Below are 17,502 nucleotides of genomic sequence, written 5' to 3'. Positions count from 1 at the left end.
GGACATGAGGAAGAACTTCTTTGCTGGGCAGTGACCCAGCACTGAACAGAGACCAGAGAGGGTGTGGAGTCTCCTCTCTGGGGATGTTCCAGACTCACCTGGACACAATCCTGTGCCATGTGCTCTGGGATGACCCTGCTGGACAGGGAGGTGGGACCAGATGACCCCACTGTGCTCCCTTCCAACCTGACCCATCCTGTGAAAGCATCAGATGCCAGAAATTAATGTAGTTTTTCTTGTATTTCTGTGGTTTAAATTTGATCTCTTGCATCTGAGGACAATATCATTTATACCAACTCTTGGAGGGCTTTCATCCATTGCCTCTTGAAAATACCTGCAGTAACTCCCCCTCATGTTTAGTCCCCTTGTGCTCTGAAGCACATTGAAAAGCTCAGCTTTGTTCTGAGCCTGCAGTAGCATCATGAAGGTGATGAAAGAAGAAAGAAGCTCCAGCTGCCAATAATACCAACCTCTTGAAAATGTTTTGAAAAGTGGGTCCACTGAATGTATTGAAATGAAAGGCTAAAGGCTTTGCAGGAGTATGATCCCATTTTATGTGGCTTTTCCCTAAGTTTCAGTGCCCTCTTAATGAGAAACTGATTCTCACTTTCAAATCCATTGCAGTCACTTGGAAGACAGCACAGGGCTTATGGATCAAAATACATGTATAACTAAGGGAAAAGCTCTCAGAAGTTGGTCTGGCAGACTTTCAGGCTTCCTTCTGTAGAAGTCCAGTGGTCACCAATCAAACAAATGGCTGTAAAATACTTCAGCTGATTTCAGACTTAAAGAAAAAGCACCGTGACCTCATGAATAGAAAAAACCCCTTCATTTACCAAACCCAAGTTTTTATTCATTTTCTTTGACAATATTCCCCTCTCCCTGAGGGGAAGTCTGGAGATGTGCAATAAATGTGTGAATCCATATTCCAGCACTCCATCAATAGCAGACTGAACCTGACAGGTATAGCCAGGGGAGGAAAGAGAAGCTTTCATAAAGCTTAAGTAGCACAGCCTCAAATGCTCAGGAAATAAGACAACTTGGAAAAGCATTTAAAAATATACAGGGGAGGAAAAAGCAATATAGTTACCTTTTTACTGAAAGGAAAATCCAGCATTTTTGGGGTTTTTTTTGGGGTGGTCCTAATAAATGAACACTAAAATCTAGTTTAGAATGTTGATTGGAATTGAAATATTAACCAAACAAAGTCATAAAGGTTAACATCCTTAGCCAAACTGATTGTTGGGTGGATTTATTGATTCCTGGCCGTTGGTAACTTATGCTTTTGTCAAAGATGTTTATCCCTTCAGAATCCCTTTCTTCGATGTTACTGGGGAAGCTTTCTCTCCTGCCTCGGCTCTGAGGCTCCAGGGAGGAACAAATAATGTATTTCCATTTTGGGGGGAGGCTGTAGCTGTGGTTGAGGCTCAGAGGTGTTCTCTCTGGGGCTGCTGTGTCTCGTTGCACACGGTGAGAGATGAGGCAGAGCCAGCAGAGACAAGACAGATGCACTGAAGTCTGTCATGGAGAAGGAGATGGGGCACCATTGGAAACCACGTGCAGCTCTTGTACTCTCCTGAGGGGGTGGAAGAACTTGCTTTCCCCCTTCTGTGTCAGAGCTAAGGACACATGAAGGTTTTGTGTGTACATCGTGATCAGCTCCACACACAAGAAGGACCTTGAAAATACCACTGCTTTGGAAGATGAATGGCAGAAACCAGGGCAGCAGAGAAGGTTTTAACCAGATAAATATATATATGTACACTTCAGATAAATCTGTCTGTATGAATTTTCATTTGAGAATCGACACTGTCCATATTTTGGTACAAAGCATTTGGTTTGCAGTGCTGCTGTAGCTGTTTAACTTCCCTCATGCAGGAGGGTGCTCTGCCTCTGATGGCTGAATGCAGCTGGATTTACTCACTGAGTTTAATACTCCTGGATTTTTACATGTACAACCCCAGAGGACGAGTTCTTTAAACAAATATGAATAATTTTGCATAAGGAATGTAAGTTTTGCCATATTTGCCAAAGTACCTTAAGGTGCTAAAGTGCCTGTGAGATGTTTTCTAGGGGACACAGAATAATTTTCACAGAGTGACCATTCCTAAGCTGGGAAGTTCCCTGGCAGTGTAACCACACCAGTACAGCCCTGCCACTGTAAATATTTGGACTGCAGTGGTGTTGGTGACTTAAATCAGTTGGTTCCATGGAAAGTCAGGAGGCTATTCCTTGGACAGAGTGAGCTGAAGTGGGAAGTTCAGTCTTCTCCTGTGGCCAAAGCAGAAAATGAATCTCTTAAGGAAGGAGATTCTCCTTTGTTGCTGATGTATTTACAGGAACATTCTTTTTTTTTTTTTTTATGGCACTGGCCAAATTAACTTCTAGTTGGGCTTTGGCCTTTAGAATTTTCTCCCTGCAAAAACCTCACAGCATCCCTGTAATCCTAATGAGTCATGGACAGGGAGGCACAGCAGAGAGCTGAGGAGATGAGATGATGGGCTGTAGCTCAAACCCTTGCACTGCTGGAAGCTTCATTACACATATCCCATCGTTGACGTGGGATAATTATATCCAGGGGCACACAGTGATGCAGCTGTACCTAAATCAGAGAACATAAATCCTTTGTTAGGTTGGAAAAGACCTCCGAGATCATCGAGTCCAACCTTTAAATAGTATTAAACGTTCCTGTTCTGATTGGTCGTGTTTAAAGCAACGTTTCGTGAGAGTGAATGACCATCCAACATAAATAGGAGAAATCCAGGTGTAACTTCCAGTAATTCCAAGGGGAAAATGCACGTTCAAAGTGTGTTCTAACCACTTGTTTTGTTGTTTCTTTTTTTCCCCCCCCGACAGAGACAAGGAACCGGAGCTACAAATGGAAAAGACAAGACATCTGGTGAGAATGGTAAGGGGAGACTTTATTTCTTGATGGAGAATATTGAGTAAAATTGAGCCAAAATATTTGGTAGGTGTCTGGTAGCAAAAGGCTTTGGCCGTGTTTTAAAACCTGGGAGGGCTTCAGTGGGTTTGTTTTCTTTCTGTTTGTATGTTTGAATCCTTTACTAAAGCAGAGACCTGATTCCGAGCACGTACTGTGGTAAATCAAAGGACCCCACAGAAGTCAGAACAGATAAAAATGAGGCTAAAACAAGATTGGGTACGTGGGAAAAGGGCACCAAGGTGGGAAAAGGACACAGGGAGATGAGGTTAAGCGTTATGAGCAGCTTCTCTGTGAATGGAGAAGGTGAAGAGAAATAATCTGGTTACAAGGGACTTACTCATGAACATAATTTCTGTGGTCTGATTCATCCCCCCCTGATTTTAGGCCCATAACTAAGGTACCAAAGTTAGAAGCCACTTGTGTAGAGTGTTGCTACAGAGAGGCTGTGCATGGAGTGGCTCACATGGAAGGAGCAGATGGCAAACAGGCTCCAAACTTCAGCACTTGTCAGGAGTGAATCTGGACTTGTACCCACCGCTCTAAGGGGGTGACTCATTGGGTTTTTTCAGACTTTAACAAAGGAGCTGGAAGAAACCAATCTCAGCCCTTTAAGTGGCACAAACAATTCTAATTGGGAAATGTTGATTTTTTTCCCCCTCCACACCGTGAAAAATGCAAACCTGAATTTTCAGGGAAAACAGTAATTGGTTTTGTTTTGTTTTTTTTTTTTTTTTTTAAGCTGAAATCTCATTTTATTTCCTATAGGAGCAGAAGTGCTTTACATACAAATGACGAAATTATCAAAATCCAGTTATCATTTTTCGAAGGAAAGCAGTTTGATCAGTTTTTATTATATACCCAGCTGAAAATGAGGCAGCATCAGTTGGAAGATATTCACGAACAGGATGAGGACTGAACTATACAAATATTCTCTCTGCTTCTGTTTGCTCATCCAGTTCTAATTAGAAGGATGTGTTCTGGTGTCCCATCTACTGAAAAGCAGGAAGAATCCTCTGAAAAGCCCAGGGTTTTCCAAATGGGTTATTTGAGCAGTTATTTAGGATATGCATTTTGGCCTTTAAGTGTTGGTCTAAACAGAATTTTTTGGCCCTTTGAGACAACACATCCTAAAGCATTAAGAGCCTCCTTTATGGGTAGTTTTCCTATTGCAGGGAGGTGACTTTCCCATAAGGGCTGTTTGCATATTGTTACAGTAAATGAAATCCGTGGATGATGTTCCCAGTATGATAAAACACAATTTGGAGTGGAAGAAAAAAATAAAAATAAAAAAAAAATATATATTTTGGCTTGTTATAGTGTCTTGAATTAGTGGGAACAAATGTACCCTGACAGCAAAGCAATTTGCATTCCCAAGTTAACAGGAAAGGAAAGCAAGCAAAATTATGTCAGCCATTGGGGCAGCTTTGCAAGCTTGTTTTTCTCTTTACTGTTTGAGCACATTATGAACTGGGCTCATTTGCCTTGAGTTTCTTCCCAAATAGAAAATTTCTTCACATATAAAATGGTCCTGTTGTCAGGTTTAGCTTAGATTTACTGATCCTGCAGCCTCTTTAAAAGCAAATTCTTTTTTCCTCAACGGGGATTTTGAGTGAGCAGGGGCTGTGTCATTAATTCACAAATATATATGATTCTGGTTGTAGCATAATTTTTTGTATAATATAGAGGCAGAGGCACAGTTAATCTTGGGCAAATAGATACCAATTATTTTTTGTAATGAAATTATAACAGAAAAGCTGTCACCTACATAAAATACAGGAGCAGCAGGGGAGATGGAATAGATTCCTCTGATCTCCTCAACCCACATGCTTGCATAAAAATAAAGCAGAATCAGAACTTTGAACCTGAGATTGAATTCTAAATCAAAGAAGCAGAAATGTATAACTCTTTGTCCTTATTAGCTCTGTGTAGTTAGAACTCAAGCAGACATGATTTATTGCTCTGAAAATTGGGGTGTGCTATAAACCTTCATACACAATATAAATCCTTTTTTTTTTTACACGTTTTTTGGCCAGAAGTCTGTAATATGTCCACATCTTAGATGTTATTAGCATCTTCTTTGAGTATTTGTTTCCCTGTCAGAAGGAAACTGTCCCTCTTGTTTCCCTCTTGTTGACAAGGGGGGAGGGTGGAGAGGCAAAAAACCCTCTCATCTTACTGAAAAGAAAGAAAAAGGAAAAAAAGTCATGCTACGACAATGTTTGCAAAGGCAAATTAGTCTGGTTGCTGTTCTTGCTCTTGTTTACAGATCACGAAAACTGCTGAAAACTGGCCCAAACAACAAATAAAAATGCTTGGCTGTTCTCAGAGTTTGATTCACACAGTGAGACACTGCTGTGGGTCAAGCTTTGTTCGTGCATTGCAGCAGAAAATGAATTTTGGGTCTGCCTCTGGGCTAGGTTGAAACTGAAGAAAATAAAGCTAATGACCATGGCAATCAGCATTGTCCCTCTTTGAAGACGTGTCTGGCCCTGCTGTCACTGTGCAGCATCCAGGGAAATTCAGTCTCTGAAGGTTCCTTTTATAGCAGTGATAGTTTTGATGGACAGGAATGCATGTTCTTGTTTGACCTTCGTTAGGCAGCACCAAGATATCCTTGATTGTGTTTAGTTCCTCCCCCCACAAGCAGCAGTGGTTGCTCTCAGCAAACCTTCCTTCCAGCAGAAGGAGCTGCTCTGCTGCATCCACACAGGATGGGTCAGGATGGAAGGGACCACATTGGGGTCATCTGGTCCCACCTCCCTGCTCCAGCAGGGCCATCCCAGAGCACATGGCACAGGATTGTGCCCAGATGGTTCTGGAATATTCCCAGTGAGGGAGACTCCACACCCTCTCTGGACAATCTGTTCAGTGCTGGGTCACTGCCCAGCAAAGAAGTTCTTCCTCATGTCCAGGTGGAACTTCCTGGGCATCAGTTCCTGCCCGTTCCTCTTGTGCCATTGCTGGGCCCCCCCGAGCAGAGCCTGGTCCATCCTCTGCCCCCTCCCTGCAGACCCTCCAGACCTGGGGGAGGTCCCCTCTCAGTGTCTGCTCTGGAGGCTGAACAGCCCCAGCTCCCTCAGCCTTTCCTGCTCCCAGAGATGCTCCATCCCTTCAGCATCTCCACAGGAGAATCATCTTCCAGCAGCTCCCTGTCCCTGCTGTCCTGAGCAGCCAGAGCTGGACCCAGCCCTGCAGATGTGCCTCCCAGGGCTGGGCAGAGGGGCAGGATCCCCTCCCTGACCTGCTGGCAATGTTATTCCTGATGCATCCCAGAATCCTGCTGGCCCCCAGGACACACTGCTGCCTCAGGGACAGCCTTTTGTCCACCAAGTCCTTCTCCACAGAGCTGCTCCCCAGCAGGTAATCCCCAGCCTGTGCTGGTGCCTGGGGTGGTTCTTCCCCAGGTGCAGGACCCTGCATTTGCTGTTGTTTGAATTTCAGAGAGTTCTTCCCTGCCCATCTCTCCAGCCTGACAAGGTCCTCCTGAAGGGCTGCACAGTTCCCTGGGGTATTGGCCACCCCTCCACCTTCGTGTCACCAGTGAACTTGCTGAGGAGGCACCTGCCCCTTCATCCAGGCCATTGACGAACAAGTTAAACAATTCTGGGCCTGGTATTGAACCTTGGGGTCACCACTAGTGACAGGCTTCCAACCTGACCTTGTGCCACTGGTTATGACCCTCTGGGATCTGCTCTGCAACCAGTTCTCAGTCCACCTCACTGCCCACTCATCCAGCCCTTACTTCCCGAGTTAGCCTACAAGGATGTCATGAAAGTGAGTGTTGAAAGCCTTGCTGAAGCTGAGATAGACAATGTCCACTGCTCTCCCCTCATCCACCCAGGAGTTATTTCATCAAAGGAATCAAGTTGGCTGAGCATTTACTTTTAGTGAATCCGTGCTGACGAGTCCTGATCCCCATCTTGTCATCCATGTGAGATACATTCCTATAAAATACACCAGCATATCTTCTTGGGTTTTATGCAGCAACAAGCCTGGTAGTTCTTGAAAGTGTGTCAGTATTATAAATACTGCAAAATCACTCGTGTTGGAGTAACTTCTACTCACATTAAGGGTTTTGCTGTTAATCTTTAATGGCCTTACTGGATGCTGGTCAAGTCCTAGATGACATTTGTCAATCTTGATCTTTTAAACAAGTTGTAGTTTTTCTTTTTACGGGTTATGATCAAAGTCAGGTGGTGATTCATGTTGCCTTACAATGTGCTATCATGGTGCATCCGTGGCTGGTGAAGTGCATGGAAGAGTTTCTGGTGCATCAGTGGGCACTGTGTAATGCCGAGTAGCATTTCCATCCAAAACATCCTCTGCTTCTGTCAGGAAAGTGTATGTAATTTAATTTTGTTGTTAGAGTGGGAAGAACAAAGGTATTATTTGGAGTAAATCACAAAAACTAGTTTTCCTGGGTGAAAACTGGTCAAAGGACTATTTTTAAAGCAACACCACCCTAATAATGTAATTATTACACACAGCAATACTCTGTGTACAGAAGCACCTGCAATAAAAACAACTTGTACACAGGAGCCATATAACTGTAGCTGCCATAACCCCTTTGGGTCTTGAAGGACCTCAGTCTACCTGAAACCCAGGAGCTATTTATTTGTGAATACCACTGCAAACTTAACTTCTAAGCTCTACGATGTAAAGCTGTTCTCTGTGGTAGAAAATCCAAGGGGACAAGAGCAGTACTATCCCCATGCACCTCAGTGTGGGACAAGAAGCTGTAATTTCCTATTTTGCTCACCTGGTTTGATTAGCTGGGACAATCATGTTTGCAGATGCATCCTAAATGAAAACAGAATGTTCCTCCCTTACTATTCTTACTACCTCGGCAATGTCACCGAGTTCCTTTGTAGGTTAACACTTGTCACTTCTTGTTCTGTTTCACATTGCCCTGTGGTTTTTTTGTTTTGTTTTGTTTTGTTGGGTTTTTTTTTTTGCAATGTAATTTGCAAGCTGCTATCATACAATCTACTCTTTAATAGCCCAGCACAACTGCCAGGGAAAAAATTGCATCAGAACCAATTATTTCCATCTTCGGATTTAGAATCACTCTTTCCCCTATTAATAGATCTCGCTCTTTCTCCTGCAAGTACACAGGGCATGTGGTTATTAATTGGCATCTGTTAATAATTTTCTTGGAATATCAGATTTATCATTCAGTAACGTGGGTATTTATAATAACAAAATGTGGGTTTTTCATGGGATGAATTCTGTAACTTCCTGGCTCTGAGTGAAACGAAAATTGTAGATGTCATGGTGGATCAGGCCAATCATGGCATGATTTCAGTTATACTGGAAAGGTGAATCCCTTCTTTTCAGTTTCTCCTCATTCCCAAGCACTTGTCAGTGTATGAGCTCTGCTTTTAGACCAGCTAGAAAACTACAAATGAATAAATACTCTGCGTTTTATCCTCTCCATGGGATGCCTCTACATAAGGATAAAGATACAGTGAAGTTAATAAAGTAAATTCTTATATGCTGCAGCTAAAATGGAGTCATCTAAACTCACTTCAACCCAAATGCTTCTAGAAAACACGGTAAAGAATTGTGAAACAGTGGGGGAATAAAGAGATCTCTCTAGTAATCTTTCTTGGTAGAGGGAAATGCATCTTTCAGTATTATCAGCATTCCATTCACCTGTTTCCTCTACTCAAGAAATTCAGGAAATTCTGCTCTTTGTTCAAAGTGCACTCAGGAATAAAAAACCCTTTCCAGGTCCGACAGAGTAAATAATCATCTTCCTAGTTATTTATGTAGAGTGTTTTGCTTAATAGAGCTTCAATTCCTGGCTAGAGGCCAGGATCATTATTGTAGGATGGCCTAATATAAATATCTGTTTAGGAACTCAAAATTAATTTTCCACTAATATTCTCCAATGGCTGCATAAAAAATGTGCTGTTTTTGGGAACAGCCCTACAAATAAACTTACTTGTGGAAAAAAGAGGGAGGGAACACATGAGGGAAATTTGTATAAATATTCAGAGGACCTCATGGAACATGGTTTGCTGTGTCTTCCAGGGTCTAGAGGTCACATTCCTTAGTCACAGGAGGGGACAGTGCCTGAGCTGCAACGTTGCAGTGCCCATGCATTTTGTCTTTCCCACAAAACACTGCTTGGGTGGCAAAAGATGAACTGTGTTTTGCAAGCAGCTGCTGAATCAATGTAAAAAAAAACCCCAACATTTTCAGACTACTCCTCTCTAATATTTCGTCCCCACAGCACTAATCAGAAGTTACAGTGAGGAGTATTGTATGAAGATAATTAATTAATACTGAGTTTTCCTGGGTGTTAGGTTGAGTGTTGGGAGGAAAATCACCTTGCATCGCCTCTTTTCACTGGGACGTTCTAAAATTCCCTCATCCCTTAAAAGTGGTGCTTCATGGAATACGATCTCTGCCAGCAATGCAGCCTCTCTTCTCCTTCTCTCAGTCTCTATCCAGAGCCAAACTCTATCCTATCTCACAGAAATCTAGCTGGCACCAGTGGGAATTTGGGAAGTGAGATGAGAATGGTTTGTTGTACCTCACCCCCCGTCTCTTAAAATAGAAAGTCTGCATCTCAGCAGCGTTCCTAGACGTGTGTGCAACCACCAAAGAACACACCACCTTCACAAAGCCTCAGTGCAAAAGTGTTTGAACCCTCAGCAGAGTTACATAAGTTGTACTGGGTCATGTACAGATCACTCAGGCTCGGGGAAAGGTGTGAAAACCCTGTGAGAACTCAACACCGTGATGTGTAGCTGAGAGTGGAGATGAGAGTCAGGAGAAAAATTCACCAAGTGATCAGTTCTAGACAGATCCCATCTCAAGGCATGGCAAAAACACTGCAGGAAAACTGATCTGCTTTTATTTTAGGCACTTGCCTGGGCACAGCTACACAGAAAGTTTACCCAGAACCAAACCAAATATGTCTCAGGTCCTCTCCTAGTGTGTGTCTCTCCCCTTTCCCAGGCTGGTGTGTTTATCCAGGAGCTGCCCATCCATCCCTCCAGGCAGCCAGCACGTCTCAGCTGAAGGCAGACCGAGTCTTTAATAACAAGGCTCTTGGATTCTTCACAGATCTTCCCTAGGGAGGATGCTGAGAGGAAGAGAGGGGAATTATCCATGAACTTCATTTCCTCTCCGAGGTGAATTTCCATTTCTGGAGGCCAGGGATAAGCAGGAGATAACATAGACACCTTCTTCACTGGGACTTCACCTGTCTGCTTCACCTGTCACCTTCACACCCTTCACCTGTCTGTTCACACCCCTGTGGTGGGGTTTAATCAATAACTGATCTAAACTAAAGTAATATTTCTAAGAGAGCAGATATTGTTCTTATTCTTTCTGTTATCTCACAAGTTGGCTTTGATACTGTGCATTACAGCTGCACTTCGTCTGCTGATGAGAAGCTTTCGTGCTTAAATGTTTAGGCAGAAGAATATTTAAAAAAAATAAAAGCATTGTATTAAAAGCTTCATCAATTAATAGCAGCGCTCATGTAGTCTGGCCTGTGCCCTGTCTTTGGAATTCCCCAGAAGTTTTCATTTTGTGTATCATTTATAGCTACTCTCCTGACTCCCAAATAAGTCCATCTTCCCACACAAAGACTACAGCACTGTGCACACGAAGGGTGTCTGTCTGTCTGTTGGTATATAATGTTAATTATGCAGCTTTTTTCTTGCATGTTTTGTTTTGTTTTTTTCTTCCTGGGACTGCACTGGAGAGGAAAAGAATGGTTTCCTATCTCAAGAAAGTACCAGGAGAGAAAATTAAATGCAGAAGTCCCACAGGGAAAAAAAAAAACAAACCATAGCAGAACAGCACAACCATAGCAGAACAATTTCAGCTTTTTAAACTTGCTTTTTAAGGACTTAAAAATAGGAAATTCCTTCAAAATATATTTATCCCCCTTTTTTTTCCCTATAGAGGAAAAGGTCCTATCTAGCTGGCACTTTTGAGATGGAAAATCCTCACACTTAACACTCCTGCTACACTATCTAGGTACTTATATGGTCCTCACCACCATAGTAACTGAGTGTCTTCCAAGTATTTAAAAATAGAGATAACAATAACAATTCTTGCCCCTGGTTCATCTCTTTCTTTCCAGCTTGCTACAGGAATAACTTGATTAATTTATGGGATCTTTGTTTTGGACACAGTGCCTGCAATACATCTTGGGAACCTCGTGTGCCTGTTTACAGGGGATGGGCTCAAACTGGGTGCACCCAGAAATTCGGCTGCATTTCTAGAATGTGAGACATGAACACGTGTATAAAATTATATTATATCCTTATATGTGGTCACTCACTGTCTGCTCCTTTGCAGGAGGCAGAAATTGGTAGAACTGCAGCATTCCTGCAGTGTTGAGATTAGAAGCAGCCCAAGGAAATCATCATGAATGATTCTAATTTGTGACTTAGTTTCAGTGGTTAATAGAGAATCCCAGCTCTGTTGGTTTAGGGGGTGCTTATAACCCCCACAAACACATCTGGAACCTTTCCATACTGTCAGGAAAACCTGGTTCAGGAAGGAGATGGAGGAGCAGTGGAATTGCCTGAAAAAAAGGGTGTCAGTGTTCTCCTTTATCCTTGTTTTTTTCCACATTTGCACTGACTGAAGGTGGGGGTCACCCTTCTCCCAGGCAACCAGCAACAAGGGGACAAGGGGAAACGGCCTCAAGATGTGCCAGGGGAGGGTCAGGTTGGACATCAGGAGGAATTTCCTGCTGGAAAGGGTGGTCAGGCCTTGGAAGGGACTTGCCCAGGGAGGTTTGGAGTGCCCAGCCCTGGAGGTGTCCAAGGAAGGCCTGGCCGTGGCACTCAGTGCTCTGGGCTGGGGGACAAGGTGGGGATGGGGCACAGGGTGGGCTCGATGATCTCAGAGGTCTTTTCCAAAACTCAGTGGCCTGTTACACTCCTCATTTGGCCTTTCTGACTCTTGGTTTCCACTCTTAGCTGGCAGCCACTCCCTACTTCCCTGTTGGGTAAGATTTTGTCTCAGTTTTGTCCTTTCAAACAGCAGCAGAGTGACTTGGATCCAGCTCCCTGCAGTTCCTGCTGCACTGCACTCCTGGCACTTAGGAGCTGCCTAATTCAGTGGGCATTTGAGCACCTGAAAGGTGGTAAAAGCCCTGCTCCTTTCTGACAAACCAGCTGTAAAAGTTAGCCTAGGTCATCAGAAAAAAACCCCAACAATTCAGCTATTAGAAATCAAGAAAAAATTAGATTAAGAAAAAGCAAATAAAGCTTTGGTGATGCTGGTGGGTTTTTGCCTTTTGTGTGACTCATAAACACGCTGGAGTTCCCGTCAAGTGTTAATGAGGAAAGACAGCACTGAAATTATGCCTTTGACAAGTGCCATATTTCTTTTGGAAATCAGTCTGTAATTATCAGTGTGCTGCCTGACTGTGCACCAGGGGAGAGGGAGCCCTATTTCCATGGCTGGCACGGAGCTGACACGCGCTGGCTGCCTTCCACAAATGTGCAGGGATTGGAAAACCTGCTGCCATCAATGCTCCTGGGAGGAGCAATTCAGCTCTGCTTTGGTGCTGGTAGCAACCCAAAGGAAGGACACAGGGTCAAGCCAGTCCTTAGATAACCCTGGAAAAAAAAAAACCCTATAAAGTTACCTCTGAAGTTAATCTGCCCCCATGTCATCAAGGATGGTTTGGGGCCGTTGAGTCAATGGCATATATATAAGCTGGAGTATTTATGTTGGAATTTCATGGAGCTGAGCTGATTTCAACAAGTTGGAGATCAATTTATACGTGTTCCCAGACATTCACAACAAATGATTAAAAGGCTACAAGAGGTGGATATGGCTGAGCAGCATGTTTTTTGTTAATTTAGTGGAAGTGAAAAATGAAAGAGGAACACAATCAATGCACAACAGTGGTTACCAGGATTTACTGTTGTGGAAACATCACTTTTCTTTTGACTGCACACACGGTCTGCTTTACTTCACACCACAGGCTTTTGCTTTGTTCTGTTGGTTTAGTTTTCCAGAAAGCTTGGATCTGTAAATGGAACGAAAATACTTCTCTACTTAAGAGTTCCTCGTCTGTTGGTGATTTGCTAAATGATTAATCATTTTTTTCTGAAGGTTTTTAAGACTTTAATTTGCAGCACACAGCTGTCTTCATGCACTTAACTCTGTGCTCCAAAATTAGCTTGTAATTTGGTGTTATCAAGCTCCCTTGTGTGAGCAGGCACCAGAATTTAGAGCAGCAGGAGTGTTACAGACATGATGGAAATGTGGTTCCTTTGCTGAACAAGTGACCAGAACAAAAGGCAGTTAAGGCTGGAGGAAGGAATTAGATGGTGCAGCAGGAACCAGTGCAGCACTTCACCTTCAGTCCTGGTGCTTAGAGTGGATTCCAGGATCTTAAAATGCTTTGGTAGTTCGTGCAAGGGAAGAGAAGGGTGTCTCGAAGTCAGCCCACATGTGTCTTGGGTTCCTACGCTGAGAGAGAGCTCCTAATAATATTAATAATAATAATAATATTAAACTCTGTCCCTCTCTACAGGTTAGGGCTGAAATTCTTCTTGTCTGGCTCTATGGGCGAGCACTTGTGTGAGAGACATAAAGATCTGTTTGTTGTCAACAGAAAAATGTGGTCTTTTGTGACATGATGTTTGTCAGAATGAGCTTCTCTGGAGAGCCTGGTGTTTGTAGATCTTAATCTGATTTAGGCTTCTAATTTGCTCAGCTCTGTCAAGGCTGAGGAATTTGTGGGTAATACTAAAATTAATAATAAATAATAAAAATAAAATATAATAAAAAGAATAGTACAAATAAAAATACTTCTATCTAGAGCACTATCTCTGGAGTTAAGTGGATGCTCAACAAGGTTTTTCAGAATGTCAGTTTTGGACCTGGTCATTTAATTTCTCCTTAAATCTATCTTATACAACTCTATCCTTATTTAGATTTGGCTGATCCTCCTACCTCGTGCCAGCTCTCACAGCCATTTTCTCTGAAAAAGTATGGATTTGAAACCATCCAAATATTTTCTGGCTTGAGGTCTTTGTTAGCTGGGATGCTGGATCTGATGGAAACATTTGCTTTAGCCAAGCACATTTGGTGTTGGTTCAGTTTTCCCCCAGCCCACAGTGAGTTACAAATAGGAAGGACTGAGAAAAAATATTTTCCAAGGAAGAATTCTGAAGAAAAGAAGAATGAGGGATAGCACTAGATATGGAAAAGGCATTTCAGGAGTCACAGTGGAAAACAGGGCAGGGTGCTCTGGGAGCTCCTGGGAGATGATGTGGGAAGTCCAGAGACTGGAACTCAGCTCTCAGCACTTCTCCAGGGTCTCCCAGTAACAATATTTAATCACAGTTGATGAATGAGTGCTCTGACTGTATTTTGAGTATCTCATCTTTCATTCTAATTTATACCTAAAAACCCCTGAGACTGCTGGTTGACTCTAGGTGGAGAAAGCATTAATTATTTCTTAGGTTTTAGTGAAACACTGGCACTCCACAGTGACCAATTTATTACTCCTCTAAAAGCTGCCAATAAAAAAAAAAATGGACATGTACAAATATATTCATTAGCACAAACTAATTAAAATCCAGGCTAATTGCCAGAATCACGATACATTGCTGCGGGATTTTGGAATTCATTATGTGTCTGTGCTAATCCAACAGTGGCTCTGCAGTTTCTAATCTAAGTTACAGATCTGCTGATAGACACCTAAAAGTTGGCTTATGGTCCCTGTGGACACTGCAGAGAGTTTCTGACCCGGGTTTCTGTCAGGCAGCAGGAATTAGCTATGGAGAAAATTCTGGGCTGGGTTCTCTGTTGTGTGTTACAGCTGAACAGAGGGGTAGGAGTGGAGAGATTAATTAAGCGTGAAGATAAATTTACCCCCCTGGCCTCAGACTGATTTCAGACTTGAATATAGGTTATCAGGTGTGGTACCTTTGAGGAAAACACATGTAATTCCAGACTTCCAGTTATAGTTGGGCCCCATCCTGGGGAATGGTGGAGCACATATCATAGAATCATAGAATCATGGAATCACAGAATCAAACGAGTTGGAAAAGACCTCTGAGACCATCAAGTCCAACCCTTGATCCAACCCCACTGTGGTTCCCAGCCCATGGCACTGATGCCACATCCAGTCTCACCTTAAACACCTCCAGGGACGGAGAATCCACCCCCTCCCTGGGCAGCCCATTCCAATGGCTGATTACTCTCTCTGTAAAGAATTTCTTCCTAATATCCAACGTATATATTCCCATCCTGGCTTACACATGTTCATACAGCACAGATGAGGATCAAATAACCTCCTTTGCACCTCAGATAACCAGGGGGCAGAACCCACCTAGGGCAGGACATCTAGACAGGGCTGAGGCAGCTGGACCCAAGGCTGTTTGGTGTCCTGAAGCAGCCACCTCTTGGTCTGGCAGCAGCAAACTAATTCCCAGCAGACAGTGTGTGTTGTGATCTCACCTAATGGTGTCCAGAAAGCATACAGCTGGATTGTTTCACCAGCAGAAATTTCTTGGTGACCTTTCCAGTGAATCCTCATAACTAAACTCCATGTCTCTCCTGTGAACTCTGCCTCTGGGAGGCAATGATGTGTGCTTGCCTAGGAGAAGCTGGGGAAAAAAAAAATCATTCCTGGCTTTTCTTTTTTTTTTTTTTTTTTTTAAGCCAAGAAAGTAAGAAGACAAATGGAAATGTGTGGGTTTGGACCTTTTTGTCACAGGGTGATGGATGCTGTCAGCAGAGGGCACAGAGGGCTTTGCCAGTCAGTCATGAGTCACTTTGTCTCTCCTCAGACAAACTCCAGCCTTTGCCTTATAAATTCCTTTCTCTGTCAAATTAAAGAGAAAGAAATGGCTTTGCCAGACTCCAGTGGAAAGAAGACGTGGAGAGTAATGATCCATAAACAATCCTGTGGCCTGTGCCCAGTGGGACCAGGTGCAGGACTTGGAGCTGTTCTGCCCAGGTTTTGGAGGTTTTGGTGGGCTTTGCAGTGGCTGTTGCACCTCTTTGGAACCGTCCCCCGTGCCAGAGAAAAGTGGCACAACTGTTGTTCAAGTATTTATGGGGTTTTTTTAAACGAGGGACCACAGAAATACAAATCAAAAGGCTAAGTCATGAGATGGGAGTCCTCTGGAGGTCTCTCAGCTAAAAAAAACCCATTCCATTATGGAAGAACATCAAAAAGAAAATGTAATTTTTTGGCAATTTCCCCCCATTCCTCCCATGCCACAGGCAAACTTTGTGAACAACACAGTCTAGAGGCTGTTCTCAGACACAGCAGAATTAGTGTAGGTTTTTGGTCTCTCTTCATCATCTTAAGAAGATTACTGCAGCCAGCATTAGCATTTTGCTATTACATGGTGGACTGGCTGAGGTCCAGAGTGAGTTGGAATTAGAATACTTATTTTTTTCCTTCTATTAATTCTTTATCTTTTTGCAGTAGAGGATGATGCATGCAAAAAAAGCCAGTGAAGAAAGCTGCATCAAGGGATACTGGTGCTTCTTTGTAGTTTCTCTCCATATACCTGTTTGTGTGAGCTTGTAATTCCAACTCTAAATTTCAGGTTTTAATGAACCTAAATGTGAGCACATCCACAACTGCCATTATTTTTGGAGTGGGTACTATGCAAGATCACTAAGAAGTTATTGTTTTCCTCTCCAAAAATATAAATAGATTCAAATTTACTTGAAACTTTGGATGGAAAGGTTTTATAACTCCCATAAATCTGGCCCTTGTTTCAGGCTTCCCACAACTCTTTGGACATTACAGTAATTTTCTGTGGCTGTAAGTAGTTTTCTGCAGGATTATGTAGTATATGAAACACATTTGGGGGCAAATTTCTTGACTGAACTTGCAGAATAGGAACCAACATCTCATTAACCCTGAGCTGAGATAGAGAGCAGCTGTTTTTATTCTGCTGTGTTGTGAGGTCTCTGGCCAAGCAGCAAAAAAGGCTGAGTAAAGCCTTGACTTTGGTTTATCAGAACTTAAAATTTCAGTTGACTTTATAATTGTTTTATAAAATTATAATATTTATATTGTTTTATAAATTTATAATAATTGTTGAGATAGGGAGTGATCCAGCCCAGAGCTGCCAGAAACCTTTGCTAGTGTCAGGGATACCTTTTGTTGTTGGAAGTGCTGCTGTCTGGATGTGACAAAACACTTGATAAGCTCGACCAAGCGTGCCAGGAAAAACCAAAACTCAATGTAGACTTTCAATTCAGGCAGTTCAAAAATACCCCGGGGTGTTCTGCTCCCCCAAGTGACTTGTTTCAGGAGAAAGCCTGTTTTTTGGGTTTTTTTTGGTTAAAAAACCCCCAAACGTTCTGTTTTTTGCTGGTCAGAAGAGGTTGCACAGATTGAGGTAAGCAGCAGAAAACACATCACCGCAGCTATTCTGGCAGTGATTCCTTACTTTCTTCCCTGTCTTCATGAAAAGAGGTTTTCCTTTCATCTTTTCCTCAAGGAAATTCTCCTCTGTGTTGCTTTCTCACTGTCTCCCACGTGCTTTCTCACTGTCTCCCACCTCACTCCTCTTTCTTTCTCCCTCCCCAGA

The 17,502-nt window shown here is 42.9% G+C and overlaps 1 protein-coding gene across 1 annotated transcript in view; it reads left to right on the top strand.

Moving 5' to 3' along the window:
• PCP4 (Purkinje cell protein 4) overlaps nt 1-17,502 on the top strand; it is a 50,164-nt gene that overhangs the window by 15,414 nt on the left and 17,248 nt on the right. Inside the window, exon 2 of the mRNA XM_017811019.1 lies at nt 2,857-2,908. Coding sequence (XP_017666508.1) covers nt 2,857-2,908 — 52 coding nt within the window. The remainder of the gene's footprint in view (nt 1-2,856; nt 2,909-17,502) is intronic.

This window comes from Lepidothrix coronata, unplaced genomic scaffold (genome assembly GCF_001604755.1).
Source record: "Lepidothrix coronata isolate B3197 unplaced genomic scaffold, Lepidothrix_coronata-1.0 Scaffold30, whole genome shotgun sequence".
In the NCBI taxonomy this organism is placed as follows: Eukaryota; Metazoa; Chordata; class Aves; order Passeriformes; family Pipridae; genus Lepidothrix; species Lepidothrix coronata.
This window is presented reverse-complemented; position numbering and strand designations above follow the sequence as displayed.